Source organism: Ambystoma mexicanum, chromosome 6q, assembly GCF_040938575.1.
Source record: "Ambystoma mexicanum isolate Mex_15411 chromosome 6q, UKY_AmexF1_1, whole genome shotgun sequence".
NCBI classification, from domain to species: Eukaryota; Metazoa; Chordata; class Amphibia; order Caudata; family Ambystomatidae; genus Ambystoma; species Ambystoma mexicanum.
Window position 1 is genome coordinate 1,539,116,653 of NC_090937.1, and position 21,558 is coordinate 1,539,138,210.

General features: G+C 42.6%; 1 protein-coding gene across 4 annotated transcripts in view; it reads right to left on the reverse strand.

Annotated features, from left to right (window-relative positions):
* Window positions 1-315: 315 nt before the first annotated feature.
* The window catches only part of SLC4A11 (solute carrier family 4 member 11), a 1,288,767-nt gene continuing 1,267,524 nt past the window's right edge, over window positions 316-21,558 (reverse strand). For all 4 annotated transcript variants that reach the window (XM_069632247.1, XM_069632248.1, XM_069632246.1 and 1 more), the window contains exon 20: window positions 316-7,140. In XM_069632247.1, coding sequence (XP_069488348.1) covers window positions 7,077-7,140 — 64 coding nt within the window. In that variant the 3' untranslated portion in view covers window positions 316-7,076. The remainder of the gene's footprint in view (window positions 7,141-21,558) is intronic.

Below are 21,558 nucleotides of genomic sequence, written 5' to 3' on the forward strand. Positions count from 1 at the left end.
GCTGCAGCCATGCCTCTGCGCACCTACAGCAAAATGTAAAGTGGAAGCTCAATTTATTCACTGACAAAAGGTCCTGCTCCCGTCTATGTACGGGGCGGCCCATACAGTATGAGGAAAGGGGATGGGACTAGGAGTATTAAAGAATAACCTGTGAATGCTTTCAAATATTTGTACAGAAAAATTTTCATTTATAAAAGCATGGAAGTAAAAAAACTGTATATGAGTTCTGTGGCCTACATCTGCTTGTAAAACAGAAGGGAACCCAGTTATTTACTGCAGTAAATTTAAATTGCTTTAAAACAAAATAAGAGGCAATTGTTACGTATTCATATGCAGGTATGTTTATTTAGTTTCTCAAAAAATACAACAGAGTTCCTTATACAATAAAGGAAGATTTTTTTAAAAGCAACTCTTTTATCAAAAGAAAATTTGCATGTGCAGTATTGAATAGTACTAAAGTACTAAACTAAATAGGCAAGCTTTCAAAATCAGATATTCCAAGAGCAATACAAACTTTATATCTATATAAATTAAAAACATTTATTTTGCACAACAGAAATTGGTTTCATTCTCAAAATATGTTGTAGAAAATTCCTGGTCAGAACAATGTGAAAATGAATCGAATATTACATTCCAAGATAAAAAATAATAATACGTCAGCACATTGTAGCAGTTAAAGGGGGGTCTTTGTTATTTGACCATTTACTGTAGACTAATAATCCTGGGAACACTAAAGATAGAACCAAAATAAAGGGATTATTTTGATTTATGCAACAACATTTTTTTCCCAGTGATTTATTTTGTATTTCAAATTAACAATTGAACCGCAATAAATTATACAGCACATTTAAAGCATGCTTGCCTGACGACCATCATTTTTAAGTTAACCGTAACAACGTTTTAAACGGGCATCTAAGATAAAAAGATTTGCTTTAATTTGGTTTCTCATGTTAGAACATTCAACTATTTTGACACATACACCAAAGTATGTGAAGAAAAGTTGTGCAAACTTAGATGCAATTGTTAAGATGGAAGCACAAGGTTTTAAAAAGTAAAGAAAATGTGCAATTTAGCATGTTTAGAAGTAATCTTTATTAAAAAAAATGCAATATTCGTCATGGGGTTTCATTAACAATCTATCCAGTGCTTGCATGACTATAACATTTGAAAAGCCGACAAAGGCTGTGAAGTACTTTCTAATATTTAGTTGGGCTGCATGTAGGAGTATTACATGTACATTAATAAAATAACATTTTAGATTGTTTAATTTTGATGTTTCACTTTAATTTAAACCATGTTTAAAACTATTACGATTAGTGAGGGAAAGGCTATGCAGGATTTATTTTATAATGATTAAAATGTATCTAAAAATAACTCAGCAGATCTATATTATGTGATTAATCAGACCACAATAGTTTCCGGACTACATCAACCATTTTTCCTGATTTTAATACTATAATACAACTTAAAGCAATCACAAATGCAGTGTGTGGAAGTGTTCATCCTTCACATGTATGTAAGCCACTGCATATTTTCGCAAGTGCAACACCATCTCCAAAGGTTGCTGGACATCCTCAATATGATGGGCATTAAGAGGCAAATTATTCATGTTCTGTATACATGGTATACAAGGAAATATAAGCCAGATGAAACTGCTCTATATTTGATCACAATTCATGGCAGCAGCAATGTTTGATGTTTTGGGCCACTAAAGCACACTGCTTAGAATTTGGACTCATGGAAAGTATGCAGTGCCCAACAGTGCTCTGGTCTACAATACAACATCTCCTAATAAAAGAACGATGGAGAGGTAGATCTTCTAAAGATCTTTGGCAAGTGCATGATGGCACTGAGGAAGGAGATCATAATTCTAAACATTTACTCAGTGGCGTTGACGGGCTAGGAAATGAATACTGCATAATTCTGCTCAGATGCTAGGTTTTTTAATTGGGTGTTCTACTAATTTACATTTTGTTATTGACTACAGGAGGCACACCTGGTATGTGTATTTACTATGTGCGAGTGTCAATTAGGGGAAACTTGGAAGCAAGACTGCCATGGTTCCAAACTTGATGCGCAAATTTAATTTACGTTTTATTTTATGAAGCCTGTGCCTCTTTAACGCAAATCAATACAATGATGGTCAGAGAATGTTACTGAAGTGTTTAAACCAAGTCTTTTAAATGTAAAGGATAGCCCAAACAATGGCAAAAGTATATGCAAACAGGATGGAAGAGATATTGCATCTTAAATTTGGAACATATGTTTAGAAGAAGAATGTTCTCTATTTTAGTAATGAAAATGAACTTTACAGTGGCGTTTAAGGATAGAATCAATTGCTTCAGCACCTGATAGCTGCCTGTTTTTCCACTGATGGCGAAATATGCATGATGCATGGATTTCAATGACCAACTGATGGAATTGTGTGTGAATTGTTCATCTTATAAATTAGTGTTTTGATGATGTGTAGGGTGTGTAAAGATCTAACAAGATCTTGTTTTTTACACAAAATGTGCACAATGATTTGTATGTCCTGAAATGTAGATTCATAAAGCAGAGATTATCTGAAGCATTTAGCATTATTAGTCACTATATTGTATCAATGCAACATGTTTTTATGTGGGTTGTAATGTTTTACAATACACTTCCTTGTGAAAAACATTACCATTAATTAGTTTAAATAATTAGAGTAGTAGCATGGGTGGATAGTTAAGAGTGAGCAACTCCTCTGAGCAAGGTGTTGTTCATTCTGGTGTTCAGCACTTCATAAATGCTGTTTCTTTACCCTTAAAAAGTAGATTTAGCTTAAATGCAAAAAGGTGTCTCCAACAATGTTGAAGAACATTCACAATTCGACTAAATTAGCACATTCAAATACTGGCACTCTTATTGTGCTCAGAGTACTAACTTTTCCAAGTACTCAGTATTTGATTATCAATCTGGTTTATTTGAGATTGTTCTGAACAGTCAATGCTATATTTAGCTTCAACATTTGTCAAATAAGAATTGCCCAATGCTTAAAAGAATCCTGAACCAAAGCAAAATTGTATGTGAACAAAACTGTATTGGTCATCAGTTTATGATACCAAGAGAATGTTTATAATGCCACCAAACACACTTCTCTTTATTTATTAAATGAACTTTACTTCTGGAGTTCCATATTTTCAATAAGTGCTGACTTTAAATGAATAAACATTTTCAGTTACACCATAAATGGATGTTTGCCAGTGGGCATTTATGTGCAATTATTGGGTGTGTATTGCATCACACAAGCAGTTTCACTTGTGCTGCAAACACTTAATTGAATAACAGGATTTAAAAAATAAATGGTATTTTCAGGTGAGTCCCCTATACAAACTTTAATATTTCTGGGACTGTAAAACCAAAGAGCCTGCAAGTAAGGTCACTCACTAGGACCCCGGAAACAAAAGCAAATGTGCATCTGACAAAATGCTGTACTAATAACATGGATTTAGAACAGTGTCCAGATAAACAAGTGCAGCAAGATAAATATTCGATAAGCATCTGCAACATTTCAATTAATGTACACACCCACACAGTACCAACAATCAATTACTACAACACATTAGATGGAAACTTGCATGCTAGGATATCACAGTTTAAAAAAGAAGATCCTTTTCACAACGTTACATTCCAGGTGTCATACTCAAAATTTTAAGTGCAAAAATTAAGAACCTTTCTTTTTATACTGCTTTCTTTGGTTACGATTTTGATTTCCAATAAACAAATGTTCAGAATGAAATAAGGAAACACTCCAGGATTGAATCATCATAGGTATGAACACATCTACAAAATGAACTTTTTTCCAGGAAGTCCACAACTCCTTAAGAAACAATATAAATCCTGTTAAAGAACTAAACAAACACAGCTTTTAATGCCCTTGAGAAATGTGACATTCCATAAAATTTGGTTTGAATGTCCGGCCTTCTTGGAGAGTGTTCTACCAGTGTATCAAACACTACAGTTATTTTAACTTTAAACATGCTAAACCAAGTTGTTAATGATCAATTCCAATGATCTCAGACACTGTCTGAGCAATATCATTCTAGAAGCATGCAAAAAGGACAGCAAAGACATTCTATCACTGGACTTAAGTTGGATGATTTTTTACATTTACCCGCACAAGGTGGGAGTGAGGGCCTTCCTTTAGTTGACTGAAAATGAGGACAGAGCAACAAAATAAAATGCAGTATGCACACCAAATTCTTCAATGCAACTATCCATTATCACTTGGGTGTGCCTTTTAGATGATTATAGCAAAAAAAGGGTCAAGGCAAGACCATCATCCGAAAGATCACTGAGAACATTTATATTATCTTTGTTTGTTTTTTGAATGCAAAGTATTTGGTTTGATCAAAAGTTTACAAATGGTAGAACCTGGTTTGGGTTTTGAAAATGTAATCAGGGCTTTGGATAGTATCTACAGATTTTGCCAACGATGACGTCACGTTACCATTGTTTGCAATTGCACCCAAACACTTAATCCTGAATAAAACAAAGAACGGTTTACGATTTCACCATATTTTTTACCTGAATGGACGGCGTCTTTGGTATTACTTACAAGTATCGTAAAAGCATATGCACAATTTTATTTTGCTTCAATATATCCCAAAAATGCAAATGTCTCACCTCTCATCACAATATCTTTTTGTATAGTCTATCTGGTCTAAGGTTTGACTTAACTGAGGTTGTTGGTCTTTTTGTTACATCTTAAACAGCTCTTAAAAATAGTTCTTTGAAGTCAAACTAAGTTACTGATCTAATTGTATTTATTAGATGAAATACTGGTAAAATGCTGCTAAATGCATTGCAAAACCACTGTTCTCTTTTGCAAAACAAACCATCACCTTACATTTTCCTTCACCTACTTTTCCTGCTCCATAGAGCGCAGATCAAACAAGTAAACAAAGCTGAAAGTAGGAGTATGGCACAGTTTTTATTACATATATCACAGAGATGATTGTCCTGCATTTGGGTCCACTCATACACATAAATAGATGCAGTACTCCAAAACCCAGGTTACCATTTAAACAGTAAACTGAGGCACATGCCTTTTTAAGGCCAGATCATAATAACGATGAAGTGCCTTCACTTAAAGTGCACTGCACAACTCTAGCTCCATTTGAGTGCTTCATTCATTGAATGCAGACTGTACATTCTAATCTGGAATTCCATTAGGAATCTTCAAATGTGCAGTATTTATCTCCTGTTAGGAGGGTTATGACTTTGAACTTGGCGAAAGGCAGATAACTAGGCATCATATAAAATATACAATGTTTGATAAACAGAAGGAGCTGTATGACGAAAAATGGTTGGTGAGGTGGATAAATATCGGGTAAAGGTGTCTCGTTTGATAACAATTATTGAGGACCTTTACATTGTTTTTTGTGACTGAACAATGTTGCATTATTCCAGCCAAATGGTCTCAAAAGTGTATCCACTGTACACAGAGTGAAAATACTTAATGCAGAGTTGTTTGTTAAATTCTGATGTAGAAACATGGATTCCTTTACTGTGTATCACCTTTCGCCAAGTAAAATTAGGATGCAATGCACCGTTTTATAGAAAAAATGATTTGGTAAGTAATACAGCACTTTTCATATAATTTTAGGACAATACACTAAGTAACTGCAAAGAGTGACGTTCTGCACAAACCTTGAAACTTCAAAATCATACACCGGAGCTCTTCTATAACCATAGCGTCAAATGAAAATTCAAAAGCATACTAAAACATTATGCATGACAAACAGAATATGGGAATATTTCTCTGCCTGTAACGGAGAAGGTATATTAAAGTATCAGATAGTAACTGATATTTTTTTTAATTAATTTACATTATCTACTTTCTACTTCAGTCATTATTAATATGTTCATATACCTTTCTGTCCCCTTTCATTTGAACACTTTCCCTCAAACAAGCAATTCCAGCAAGCCACCACCCAAAAAACAATGAACTTTTACTACTACTACAACTTTTCTTTTATGAACATTTATCTAGGGATTGCAAGAGGTTATACTCTTCGTTATACACAATTCTATTGGCAGACCGGTGTACATTTTAATTTAGTGCAAGTGGGATGAATATAAATAGTTTTTAGAATGAACGCAAATTAAAGAGGAAAAAAAGGGTTGTTGGAAAGTGCTGCTTCAAAAGGACCCAAGAATATATGACCTCCTCGCACTACTTAGAAATACTTAGCAAGAAACCATGGTACACACATACACAGATAAGGAATTTCCGTCTATCAAATCCAGCATGAAGGAATATCTATATACATAGTCCTTTCAGTATGCCAATGTTAGAGGCTTGACCAATTGTTACCAATGATCCAGTATCTATTTGGTGCCATTAACAAACTCTAAAAGACTTCAAACATAAATAACATGGCTACTGTTGTGCAAATGTACAATATCAAAGTAGCTAGAAGTAACAATTATGAAAAAACGCTAAAGTATTAAATAGCTTGAACCTCTGAAAAAAGCATATTTTAAGTAAGCAATGCTACATACTAGCAACATTGTTACATTTGCAAAATAATTAGGAAAACATTCTTTGGAGTCTCATGTTTCATTAGTGATCTGAAAAGACCATTCTCAATACAGAGACGATGCTAAGAACAGGCAAAGTATCAATACTCGAAGTCCACTCACAACAGTCAATTAAATATTTAACACAAATGCTGCATTCAGACATCAATTGGATCCTCCAAAATGTGAAAAAAATAAAAAGACATTTTTCTTAAAGACCGAAGAAACTTCTGACATCTTTCTTTGCAGAAAATTCCCAAAGTGAAGTAAGCTTTTGGTTTGAGTTCATTTGTAGTTTGGTGTGGAAAGAAATGTTCAGGAGGATCAGTTTTCATAACCAATGTTTGCTCTCAGATCGAAGATGGATAAGCACTGATCATTTTCAACGTGTCCATTTTCAATATAGAACTGTATATGCCTGTAGAGGAAAGACCGATGGCCGTGAATAACTTCAACGAAACTGCATTACTTAAGGAAAGGATGAGTTTTTCTTTGTCAGAATGCAGCTGTGTACTGGGTATAAAAGTTTAATGCTCGGCATCCATCGCATCAAGATACTTGGATTCAATTATCCTGGGAAGTAAGTTGTACCTATAAAGAAAAGAACAATTGGCTTAACAAAAATGTCAACATGTTGGAAAATAAGGATTTTGAACTACAAAGTTGTTTCTCAAATTTGGTTATGCAAGTCAGTTTTTTTAATATTCAATAAAACATATGCATGGAATTGGTATGTGCACTGCATTAGCCTAAACAGGCCATTATGGCAATTTAAAGTGGTACATAGCTTTCAAAGCACTCTTAATCCCTCTGAGAAAAAGGGACACGCGTTATGTGCTTTAGTCAAGAATAGTGTGGGATTTTGTTCTACATTTTAAGAGCTGTACAATCACTTTTCCCATCAATTTCATAAATAGAACATTATCAACAAAGAGAATATCCTTCGACAACTGCCCCCACAATCAAATAATGTAACTTGTCACCAGCAGATGCCATACTGTATGGTTTCTCTAGAAAAATTGGAATTACCATTATTGTACCACTGCATTAATCATTGCTTCAGCACTGCACAAATTGTTGCGTTTTTCTCCATAGCACTGAATTAACAAGCATCAGTCTGAACTAACGCAACTCGAAGAAAGTACTTTACTTTCATGCAAACTTTTGACATGTTACTACTCTGCAATTGTATTTGCTCTCCCCTTTTGCTTCTCCACTCTTTTTGACTGCTTACTCTCTGTTCTCCCCTCCTCTGCCGTCTCCCATTCTCCTCCCCTCGTCCCCTTACTTTTTCTATGCACTTACTCTATCAGAATTGTACCTGGACCTAGTATGATAGCAACCGCGTCTGTCTCCTCCCACCTCCCCTTACTAGCCCCCCCCCCATCCAGCATTATCTGAAATGTTGTCAGGCCTAGTGCGGTAGTCGCCTGTCTGTTTCCATTTCCTTCCCCCTCTCCCCCTCCCTTCCTTATCTATGTCTTAGCTCTTGCATCTAAAAGGTTGTCAGGCCGAGTACAACAATAGTTAATTTCACATCCTTACTGTTCATGGCCTGTAAGAATGTCATTGTATTTTCCCTTGTTCCCTTCCCTTGCCTTGAAGCGCTTTCAAACACATTGTGTATAGGCACTATATAAATAAACTATCATATCTTCAAATTCTATCATTTTTTTTTTTTAACATTTTCATTATCACATAATACACAAACTTAATCTAGTAAATTCTACTGTGTCAAGTAGAGCTGTTCTGTGTATTTTATGTGCAAACACAAAAAAAGAAAATTAGTTTGTGCAATTGACTGGCATATACATTCCTTGCTATCACAATAAATGCACTTGAAAATGTTCATATTGGATTTTATCTATCAGTTATAGACTAGTAAATTGAAAACGTTATATACATGCTTTCGGAACAGCAGCCGTCATTAAGGCCCTACATAGGCTCCCGTTAATGAATTTAATTTGCCACCCCCAATTCACAGGAACTCTTGCACTTTAGGGGTTGCAAAACTGATCTATCGATTTGCTCTGTTAACCTCCTGCCCACTTCCATGTCCCTCTCTAGTTTACTAGGGCTGGGGGGTCACCCATGGGACTCTGGCCCCCAGTTCTCCTATTCTTTGGGAGGGTGCCTAAAATGCCACTACCCACCCCTTTCCAAATCACCTTCATCCCCCAGATACATCGTCACAGTAGCTGCCAGACCAACGCATCCTGTCTGCTTTCGCCTTGGATGAATTGTGAAAAGTATCTTTAACAGTGGATTATGTGACATATCCTTTTCCACAAAGTATGGCAAGAGATCTCATTATACCCTCCTTACCTCTTCCAAGCTATCAGAGTACATTACGAGTGACAATCGACAGAGAAGGATTTAGCATTCCATCCCAACTTATTAGTCTACAAAAGCACAAAGCAGTCTGTAGCTTAAAAGCATTATCTGTAATATGCACTGTGCCAATGAGAAATATATCCTATGTGGCAGGGAAGACAAAGTGTCATTTTAAAAACCTCAACCATAGTGAAAAATACTATTTTTAGTGTATGTATCAGATCAATTTAGTTTACATCTTTGACAACCCTAACCGAAGAGAGAAATGGGTCAAAGGGAGGCTAAGTGTCCTGGAATTTGATACTGAAATCTCTGCACAGGTGCCCAAGGTTCCAGGGTCAGGAGCCGAGCATTGCCTCCACCACACAGCTTAGTCTGTAAGGCCTGTCATGATCACTGCTTCCAAGGAGCCAGGACCAGCCCAACATCCTTGGAAGCAGGCCCCTAACCCTAAGCACCAGCCGGTCCCCACTGGGACCTTTTGGACCTTGTCCTGGCGCCTGTGGCACCAGGCTCATCAAAACCATTGGTCCCGGCACTGGAAGCGCCGGGCTCATAATAGGTGTGAAGATGCTTGGGTGGACTTACCTGCAGCAGACCATGCTGCTTACTTACCAGCCACTTAGAAGCCATCTGAGAACAGGAACTACTTTCTTACCTGGGTGGGGCAGCTCCACTCCCTGGATACAGCACTGGAACTCTTCTGGAAACTGGAACTCTTTTCTTATCTAGGCGGGGCCGTGGAAGAAGACGCCTCATCACTCCAAGGCTATTTAAACCACACCCGATAGATGAAGCGTGCTTCGCGTTATTCTGCATCTGCAGCAGAACGCTCACCGAGTCTGCTCCGGCCTTTCTTCTTCCGATCCTGGACCTGCAAGAATCCTACTTACCATTTCAGTATCCAGACATCATCAGCACCTGCAAAGAACAGAAACAACAGGTTAGCAAGGCGAACTTTACACGCAGTGCTTACTTACCTGATCCATCGGCTTCGGCCGTTTCTTCACGCCGCATCTCCACCTGCAAGAACAAAAGCATTGCCATACTTACCGGCACGCTGTGAATTCCGGATTTCTTCGTTCTGCATCGCCGCCTGTGAAGACAAAGTATCGTTAACAACTTACTGGCATTCCGCGGACTCCGGCCCTGCAACCCAACATCTGAAAGGCAAAAGAAAAGACATTAAGCAGGTATCTACTTACGTTCATCACGCTCGTCGCAATAAAACGCCTGCAAATTCTCCGGCGTCTCTTTAACACGAACTAAGCTGCAAGGAAAGAGACAGCTAGAGCGCTTGCCATACTTACGAACTTCCAAGCGCTTCACTTCATCTTTCATCTCAAGAGCCCTGCAATACATAAGGGAAAGGCATTATACAGAGTCTGCATATAAACGTGCCACGCATGTAAAGACTATAAAGACAAAAGGTGTCCAGAAACTCACCGCTCGTGCAGATAACGACGGTAACCATCCTCTGAATTCAAGAGGCCTGTGTTTCACCAGTGAAGGAACTGGCAACGGCACCCTGCACCAGACGCAGATGGAGAGCCCAGCATTCACCTATATAAGGTGAGCACGTTGACCTGGGGGCTCTACGAAAAAGCTGGGAAGAGAGAGAGAGAGGGACATTCAACAACCCAGACCATTAACCCCCATATTCTTTCACCTGCAGAAACCTCACTCTTCGAGTCCGACACACAGTGCGAAGAGGTTCGACCCCAGAAGCCAATCGAGTCCTGCACATCACTTTTCGAGTCACAGACAGCTTCCTGCCAAGACCCGCGCCTCCGTGGGAATCAGGTGAGCGTTACAGGCCACAAGTAGGACAGCAATCTGGGGTCTTACTGATGAAACCCCAACAGCTACTGGGTCACTTTCTTCGTCCACACTCTTCAATGGTGCAATTAAGAGGGGTCCAGGCCTTAGTAGATGCGCAATCCTGTTCTAGCTTAGTTCTTTCGTTCAGCTCCAGCTTCTTACAGTGTCCTCTTGTTTTCCCTCTGCCACATCACTAGATTCTTCCTTTTACATTCTACAATAGTCTTTAGACCTTCTCTAAGGTCTATCACTTTTCAAAGATAGTGTGGACCTTTGCAGAACTTTTTGTGCTTGACCTTTTCCTCTGGCGAGTTTTGTCCTCACGCTCTCTTGTCTCTGCTCTCAGACCAGAGGAAGAGTGGCTTTAATAAAGAATCCCCTTTACAACCTCTACAATGGAAGCAAATAGTTTTGCATCCAATGTCTAATAATTCAAAACAAAATCCATGACCATTCGAGTTTCCAAAACCTCAGCCCAGTCTTCTTTTTAGCATTTGGATCTTCAGGCCTTCCAGCAATATGGTTTGTCAGGCTTTTGGTTGGTGAGAAGTTGGTGGAGATATACATATTCAGTCTAAGAAAAATAAAGGAATTATCTTTGAATGGTGAAAGTTGGGCTATAATAATCTGTGTGAGGAATGAGAAGAATAAATTACAAATCATTCGGTATGCGATGACGACCATGTCGCCTCCTGGCAGATGTGTATCACTGGTACAGTGCTGTGCAGTGCCAAAGACGCGACCATGTCTCTTAGTGGAATGGGATCTGATGTCTGGCGGTAGCTCCTTCCCTGCCTTCTGGTAACACTCAGCGATGCAGAGGATTATACATCTGGAAATGGTTTGTTTTGATACAGCCAAACCCTTTCTAGACAGGGAAAATGGCACTAACTGCTGGTCATTCCTCCTGAATTCCACTGTCCTTGCTACATAAAAACTAAGGGCCCTCTTAGGGTCCAACTTGTGTAACCGCTCGTCTTCCTTCGAAGAGTGATAAGGCTAATAGAACACTGGTAGGTCTATGCACTGGGACACATGGGCAAAAAACCTAGCCGCACCTTAAGTGACACCTTTTCCTTGTATAACCAGAGACCAGGTGACTTACAGGACAACGTTTAAGGCTCAATAAGCCTTTTGGCTGATGTGATTGCCACTAGAAGGGCAATGTGAGCAACCTAACGGGACAAGAGTGCATGGGCTCAAAATGAGCGCCATCAAAAAGGTAAGGACCAGGTTAAGGTCACAGTTAGGAACAACAAAAGGAATGGGAAGGAACTTATTTACAAGGCGGGCATGGCTACATGGCCACAGGCTAGGACGTGTATTCTCCGTGCTCCTGCCAATCCTCCAGTGATCCAGGGAACAAAATGCATTTCAAACCTGCTAAAAGATGCTGTGTTGGAGCTGCGGTGGCATGAATAGCAGAAGAGTGCTGCGGTCAAAAGTCTTGAGAAAAATTCACAGAAAGAATAGTAAAATAGGAGCGTCAGAAGTTAACCAGATCCAGCTTGCGAAGCACAAAAGATGGCACCCAGCTGAACACAAAGGAATGAACCATCGGTTCGTCGCACCGAAAAGCTGATGAGTCGCACGGCTGACCTGCAAGACCAGACCCCGCAGCAGCGCCGGTGGACATAGCTGACGTGCACGAGAAAGCCTGCAAGAGCGCGGTGAACAGCTGGCCGAGAAATATAATGTAGCAACGAACAATACGAAGACTGGGAGGTTACGCGCAGTAATGACAGTGTGAATGAAGAAGTCGACCGTGGAGACTTTGAAATGCCTGCGAATTTGAAAGTAGGGATCATTTAGTTCACGACTAGAGTCGTCACGCTGCAACGATTGAAGAGCAGGATAGCCAGTCGACTCTGCGGAGGACTCCCATACACGGGAGCGAATACTCTGTCGCAGTGATAGAACGCAGAGTACGTCATCAAGCACAAGACGGCGGAAAGCGGAGCTAGCACAACACTGCAAATATCCGAATGGGAAGTGAGAACTCATATATGTGGTGAAAGCTAAACAGACAGAGCGGGCAAGCTGACATTGGGAACACAACACTAGAGGAGCAGCACTGACAACGGATGCCCGCAGAGGACCCCGGCTACCGCAGTGACGTGTGGCATACCGCTAGTGCTTTTTATACAAATGGGCCAATATAGACATTAGAAATAAAGGGGCCACACGCATTTAAAGGAAAGGACCACAGTGTACGGTCATTGAACCTCAGAGCAAAGCACAACACCTGACACGGCCTATGAAAATACAGCAGAGGAAAGGATGGACAAAAAAATAAAATAGAACCGGTTGCCAGACGCTGGCTGCGACTACTGGTGCTACATCGGAGTAGCAAATGTGAAACAAAATAAGGCTGACTCTATCCATAGTCTTTTAACGGGCCCCACAGAAGTGGGGCTGATGCAGTTTTAGTACTGAGGTACGGACACCTGTATAGCCCCTATTGGTGTGAAAGGCCCACGGTCATAGGGTGGAAAGGAACAAATGCACCGGGATCAGCAGCAATCTGAGGTACTGGCTGACTCGGCAACACCATAGCAGAGGAGGAGATGCGCTGTGGAAAGCACACAAACCTGGTACATACGGCATAGCACCAAACCCCCCAACCCCCAGAAGTTGGCCGGCCTAGCTCAAGTCGGTGCAGTCAATAAGAACACAGCTCTGAACCGGGGAGGGAAGCAATGGCACTGAGAAACGTGCTGGGGGCACAATAAGAAAAAGTCGAAGTGGAATCACCCGATCACCCGAGAAGGCGCCTATCCAGGGCACCTCCCAGACAGTGCCGATACCCAACGGACTGGAACCCGAGACACGTGGGTACAACAAGCACCGCAAAGCCAGCGAGTAAGATGGCATCTAAAAACAGTAAGGTTAAGGGGGAAGCAACCCACAATACACATCTTCACCAAACCATCTCAATCACTGGACGCATCCACACATTTAGGGGGAGACACTCGAGGGACAGCCACCCCACCGCGGGATGACCGCCATATCCTAGAGGTCATAACAGAGCTGAAGTCCTCATTGGGGAGCAAGATCGATGCAGCCATGGTGAAACTGAAATCTGCACTGGAACCTAAAATTGACGTGGTCAGTGTGGATGTTTATCTCTTGAGGCAGGGCGTGAGATCGCTGGCAGAGTGCACCAGTGGCCTACAAAACAAAGTGAAAACTAATACAGACGTCAGCATGACCAACGCCAAGGAGGTCCATATACTGCAGCACCAGGTGCGCAATCTGGAAAGTCGAGCAGAGGAGGCAGAAGGGCGAGAATGACGTAACATACGGGTGGTGGGGCTACCGGACAACTTACGTGGAGAACATGCTGATACAAGAGGTAGGAGTGGGAGTGCTCACCCAAGGGTTCACAGTTGAGAGGGCACACAGAGCCCTAACTAGGAGACCCCAACCAGGAGCCCCTCCCTGAGTGATCATCGCCAAGAACTATAAAGATAGGGAGAAGATTCTAGAACACTTCCGTAAAGGAGGAACGATAAACAGAACGTCAGCGACTGTCACAGCATACCCGGACAACACCATGTTGGTACAGAGACAACATCTACACTATGTGGCTGTAAGACGACGGCTGAGAGAATCTGGCTTTAAATACATGCTACTGTATCCTGTGAAACTGAAAGTTTTACACAAGGGCAAGGCGTTTTTCTTCAAGACGCCCGAGGGAGCGGTGGAATGGTTGAACGCACAGGGTTGCCCGGAGGATGCAGATGGCCATAAACAGACCGAACTGGATAAGTGACCTGACTTTTTACTATTGTCCGACGAGGCTGGGGATAACTTAGGGGCTTAATACTGCCAGGGCTACAGGGTGGTACCCAAACCAGAAGGGGCATACTAGTGGTGTGAAGGAGTAGGTAGATATTGACTGCTGTGTATGCTCATTATGTGGGAATTTTGGGCTTGAATATAAGACATGTTAAATGTCATGAATAAGAGGGCGTGAGACACAGGCGTGTGCAGTACACTATGGTGCCAATGCAGGAGATTTGGAGGGAGTGCATTCTTACCCCTAGTAGGTAGTTTAGGTGGCATACCAGTAGTGTGGTATCCCCCTGCTGTGTTCAGAGTACCGGCGAAGGCCAAGAAAGGACTAGATGTGGGGTAGCCCAAGATCCAGGGATGGAGCTGGGCAACAGTTGGGTTGGGTGGGGTGGCGGGGAGTTGGGGATTTCTTTGAGGAGGGAAGTTAAGAGATGGGTGGGGTTAAGGGAGTTGAATGAGGGAAAGTGGAAATAGTTGGGGAGTAAGCCTATGCCTATAAACCACAGTTCATGAAGCGGAAGACGATAGGGGACCGGACAGTTGGTGAACGAGCTCACACCTATACACCACTGCGCATGGAGCGGAAGACAAGGGTAGATAGAGATGGGACTGTATATGGACAAGAGATGAGAGACCTCAAGATAGCGATCTGGAATGTCAGGGGGCTCAATAGTTACTTGAAGAGGAATAAGATCATGATGTACCTAAAGAGGCAGAGAATAGATGCCGCCTTATTGCAAGAAACTCACCTAACGAAAGACAAACAGGAGGTGATAAGGAGGAAATGGAGGGGGACCACCATAGGAGCAACATATTCAGCATACGATAGGGGAGTTATCACTTGGATAGCACCACATGTCCATTTTCAGCTACTACAGTCAACCATTGAATCAGACGGGAGGATGGTGGCGATAAGGGGATTGATGGAAAATAGAGAGCTGTGTATCAACATATTTGCCCCGAACCAAGATGCTACAGGCTACTTTAGGACCCTATACAGCTAAGTCAGCCTGTACATCGGAGGGGCGGTTATATGGGCAGGGGACTTTAATTGCACATTAGATCCCAAGGTTGATAGATCGGCTAGGAAGATGGAAAAACCTACCCCTGCAGCCAAGACCTTGAGGACCATACTAAGAGACTTTAATCTAGACGCCGTATGGAGAACACACAAACCACAGGATATGCATTATTCCCACTATTCGGCCCCACAAAACCTGTACACGCGAGTAGAAATTGCTACTCCAAAATTGACGGGAGAGCTAGTGCGGTCTGAATACAAAGCGTGAGTCCTCTCGGACCACTTGCAGCTGGTTTTAACATGGCAATATTTGCCTCCTAGAGCCAGGATCCCAACGTGGCGGCTTAGAGCCGAAGCATTCAAAGACAGTGTTCAGAGGGGACTTGAGATTTCAAAATAAAACTGGGGGTGTAGAATCGGCTGGCACACTTTGGCAGGCATTTAAGGTGGTGGTGAGGGGAGCAGCTAAATCTAAAGGGCTGCAAGGTGGTATAACGCAGGAGTTACAAAAGACGGAGGCGAAATTAGAGGCAATTATGCATACAGGCAAGAACTCCCTTGAAGAGATAGAAACCATACGTCATGTGCAGTAAGAGTGTGGAGTGCATTGGGAGAGATTATGTAACCTGAACTATAAGAAATACATAGAGAGGCAGCATGCTGGAGGTGATACTCCGGGGAGGCCGTTAGCCTGGTTGTATAAAAATGAGACACCCAGATCAACAATCAGAGCAGTAAAGATAGAGAATGTACAAACAATTGACACCCAAGAGGGTGCAAGCAGCGGGTTCCAAGAGTTTTACCAACAACTGTATGGAGACGTTGGAGGAGGTGAATCGCTTGAGATGATAGAAACACTGGAAGATATCGGCTTACCTAAATTGGGGACTGAAGAGAGAGAGAGAACTTAGAGGCCCCAATCAAGCTGGAGGAACTAGAAGCAGTGATTAAGCTATTACCTACTAGCAAGGCCCCGGGGGCGGACGGACTCCCCAGTGAGTTCTATAAAACATAAGGCGGAAGTGCTCCCTCCGTTGCTGGCAATGTTGAATGAAGCGTTGGAAATAGTGATACTGCCGGAATCCCTGAGAGTGGCGATCATTATTCCGCTTCTTAAGCCTAATAAGCAGAGCATGGACTGAAGGTCATATAGACTGCTATCCATGCTGAACCAGGACAGTAAGATACTCATGGCTGTGCTGGCGAATAGGCTGAGACCGGTAATTAACAAGCTAATACATCCTGATCAGAACGGATATGTTCCACACAGAAGCATATCCGACAATCTTAGAAGGCTCCACCGTGTCATAGAGCAAACGGAATGGGACTCACACGAGGTAGCAGTGATTTCATTAGATGCAGTAAAGGCCTTTGATTCCTTCAAATGGCCTTGGCTGATGGCGGCCCTAAAGTAATATGGAATTGGGCCCATGTACCTGAAGTGGGTGAAACTTCTATATAGTGCGCCACTGGCCAGGGTCAAGACGGGAGCAATATTCTCAGAGCGGTGGCAGCTCAGCAGGGGCACTAGAAAGGGATGCCTGTGGTCCCCGATGCTGTTTATCCTAGCACTGGAACCCCTAGCGATACATTTGAGGCAACAATACAAGGAGGTGGGAATCTACACAAAGGGAGGGCCACATCTAATATCAATGTATGCTGATGATATGCTGTTAAACTTAAGGTATCCTGAGGAAAACCTGCAATATATTTTGGAAGTAATGGAGCGATATGCAAGGCGTTCTGGCATTCCAGTGAATCCTAAGAAATCATGTATTTTTCCCGTGGGGAGATATATAGGGATACTGCGAGAAGAACTACCGGTATTACAAATACAATGGGAGACTAGAACCTTTAGATACCTAGGGATTTATATCTATAACACGGTGGAGGCTGAATACAAATAGAACACGGAGAAGGCAGTGGCAAACATTGAAAAGAGTATGAGATTCTGGGTTAAACTCCCTCTGGCCATGATAGGGAGAGTGGCACTGTTGGAGATGGTCATGCTGCCTAGGTTGTTACACTTTTTTGGGAATATACCATACATGATACGCAAGCAACTTTTTGTTAAACTTCAAAGCATATGTAGTGGGTTCATGTGGCATAATACCAGGAACAGAATAGCGCTTTGGAAATTGCAAAACATGTATGATCAAGGGGGCATTATCTGGCCAGCCAACTACAATATGTGGCTAAGTGGTTAACGGAAGACTCAACATCGGAGTCTAGATTGTTGAGGTCTGAATGTGTCCCGTTTTTCTTGACAGAGTGGATATGGCTGCCGAAATCAGAGCTAAAGGGGTGCACAAGAATGTTAGAACTGGGATGGAAGATTTGGCATAAGGCCTGCTAGGTCGTGGAGTTGCCGACCCAGGAGTGGATGAGCAATTGAAGATAATCCGTAGGCATTGGGAACCGATTGCCATTGCTACACTGGGGGATGTATGGCAAGGCGATGGAATTTGACGTGCTGGTAGAAGAAACTGGTCTACACTTGGGACAGAATATTACTTACACTAGATTGGTGCAGCAGTTGAAAGAGACGTGGTCAGAAATAGTGTCGAGGGTCAGCCCGACACAGCCATAGAAACAATTTATGATATCTCAGATGGGGGGCACGAGGTCTCTCGAATCTTTGAACTGCTGATGTCAAGGGTGGGAAAGGAGGTGATCCAGCTGAGACGGGATTGGGAAGAGGAAGCCGGGGAACCTATGAATGATGGGTTGTTGGTGAGGGTTCAGAGATACCACAAAAAAGTGTCCAGGAATGAGAGGCTGCAACAAATCCAGTTATATATTACTCACATGGCGTACATGACCCCCCCAGAGGTTTGCTCGATTTAAGAATGCAGGAATACAAGCATGTCCCAAGTGTAGGGTGGTGAACGCAGGGATGATACATATGTTCTGGGCATGCCCGGAAATCTGTAGGTTCTGGGGCAAGGTAGCCCACTGTTTAACCGAGAAAGGGATTAAATTAGATGTCGAATCTGCATGGGCGTGCATGGTAGGGGGGGAGGGGTTTCTAGACAGCGCAAGCTGAAACACATGAGTAAACTTAAGGACTTGGCCTATATACCTACCAAGCGCAGAATCGCCATGGGTTGGAAAGCAAACAATAGACCAAAGGTAGAGGTTTGGTGGTACGACCTCCAGAAATGGGCAGAAGCGGAAACTGTGGTAAGGAGCAAAGCGGTCAGGAGAGGGGGGGGGTGAAGAGGCGGAAACATTGATAGCCTGGAGACACTGAGTGGCCACATTGTCAGGGTCTACCCAGGCCTGCCAAGAACACGATTCCTCTGAAAGAACGGAGGAAGGGGTATCACCAAAAGAAACAAAGGCAGATGGTGAGGCGGAGTACGCTCGAGTTAGGGGGGAGGGTAGTGGGGTGACAGTGGACATTTCATGATACTGCACATGATGCCTCGAACTTTGTATGATGTTCACTGTTTGGTTTGTTTCTTTGTTGATTGTTGTCAAAGATAATAAAAAATGATTTACAAGGCCTTTCAGGAACTGGGCCATAACCGGGATCGTAAAGAAAGACCCTTCATCAGGGGAATATTTGAAAACAGACAAAGCCGTCATGTAACCTTTCACCGTTGTAACCTGTAAGCCTGATGAGGCCATTGATAGAAGAAACTCCATCACTGAAGTGGTGGTGCAAGAGATGAACAAGTTACTTACCAACTGTAACGTTCTTTTGACTGGATGTTATTCCCACGTATTCCTTATCTTTGATAATCCACTTCCAGCTTGCTGGATTCAGAATTTTTTTCACAGTAGAGGGTGCTGCGCGTTGACATCGCTCGAGTCGGTGTCCCTCGAAGGCCTCCGTATCGGCGCTGACGTCACCATAGGTATAAATAGTCTTGCGCAGCGTCTGTTGCTCAGTTCCGTTTTGATGTGCTCTTTTTGTCTTGTATGAGATGGTTAGTACCCTTGAAGGAGCGTAGGCTGCAACTACAAGGGAAGTTTTACTGCGGGGAAGGATGGGAGGGGCGATCAGGAATACGTGGAAAGAACGTTACAGTTGGTAAGTAACTTGTTCTTCGAATGGATTGTGTCCTCACACATATTCCTTATCTTTCATAGACCCCCAGGAGGCGGGAGTAAAACAATTATTTCTTTAAAAATGCACAGACTACAACACAGCTTTTCCAAATTTAGTCTCCTGGCTAGTGGAGGAATCTAGACTGTAAAATTTGGTGAAAGTATGTGCGGACGACCATGTGGCAACTGCACATATGTCTTTAATTGGGACTCCTCTTTGGAAAGCTGAAAAGGCTGCGATACCCCTCGTTGAATGAGCCCCGAGGTGCTGAGGAGGCTCCTTTCCTGCCAATTTATAGCACTCTATAATAGTTAGTATTATCCATCTTGAGATGGTCTGTTTCGTTATAGGTAAAATTAGTTTATGTCCTGCATACCCCACAAACAACTGGTCTGCTTGTCTAATCCTTGCAAGTCTGTTAATATAAAAACTCAAAGCACGCCTTGTATCCAGCCTATGCAATCTCTCTTCCTCTTTCCCTGATTGGGGGGGGAGGGTAAAATGAAGGCAAGGCTATTTTCTGTGTGATGTGAAATTCTGAGACCACCTTTGGGAGGAAATTTGGCTTCACTTGAAGAACTACCTTATCTTTGTGAAAGATTGTATGAGGAGGTTTGCAAGATAAAGCTTGTAATTCGCTCACTCTTCTGGCAGAAGTTAAAGCCACTAGGAAGACTGTTTTAAGAATGAGAAACTTTAATGGACAGGAATGAAGGGGTCAAATGGAGTACCCATTGGAAATGTAAAGACTAGGTTTAAATCCCACAGGGGAACTTGAAAAAGGAGTTGGGGGAAAGACATTAGTCAACCCTTTCAGAAATTGAATGACTATGGGCAACTTGAAATATGAAGGCTCCTCAGCCGTGCGCTTAAAGATTGACAGCGCGGCGATGTAACCCTTGATTGTGCAGACTTGAAAGCCTGAATTTGCCAAGTATAGTAAGAAAGATAACACCAATGGTGTACTACTTAAAAAAGAGTCAATATTCTCATCTCTACACCAGCTGCAGAATTTGTTCCAACAGCAGTGGTATAAAGATTTAGTTGCTGGCCTCCTGGCTGAAAGCACACCTCCATTACGTCACCGGGAAGGTCCCAATCTTTGTATCTCAACCTTTCGGAAACCAAGCGTGAAGGTTGAGGGTCCTGATATCCGGATGGAGAGCCTGACCTTCCTTCTGCGATTGAAGATCCTCTCTTTGTGGAAGACGAATCGGAGGACAGATGGCCATGTCTAGAAGATCCGGGTACCACGTTTTCCTGGCCCACTCCGGGGCAATTAGGATCATGGGTTTCCGGAATCTCCTCAACCTCCTGATCACTTGAGGAATGACGGGGACTGGAGGAAACACATACAGAATGGGAAATTCCCAGTCCACCATGAACGCGTCCCCTAGAGCTCCTCTCAGGAGAAATTGCCTTCAGCAATACTGATCGCACTTCCGGTTCATACTGGTGGCGAACAGATCCACTTGAGGGGCTCCCCAAAGGGTGAATATATCTTGAAGGACTTCCTGAGCTAGTACCCACTCGTGGGAGACTGTTCCGCCTGCTCACAGCATCCGCCGAGTTCTTCTCTCCGGCTAGGTGAACTGCTGATAGAGACATTCCTTCTTGAATTGCCCAGAACCAGAGCAGCATTGCCTCTCTGCACTGTCGTAGTGACCCTACACCGCCTCTTTTGTTGAGGTAGTGAATTGCCACCATGGTGTCTCATTGTCAGGACATTTTTTCCCTGTACTGATGGCAGGAAAGCCTTCAGCGCTAGTCTTTCGCTCTCAGCTCTAATAGGTTGATGTGTAGTCTGGACTCTGATGGAGACCAACGACCGTTGATGGTCAAGTCGTTGGCATGGGCTCCCCACCCGGTGAGTGAAGCGTGACTATTGTTATATCCGGCCATGGTTGCCAAAACTGTTCTCCTTTTAAGATGTTCTCCCGATAGGCCCACCACTGAAAGTCTTGTGTTACTCTGTCCG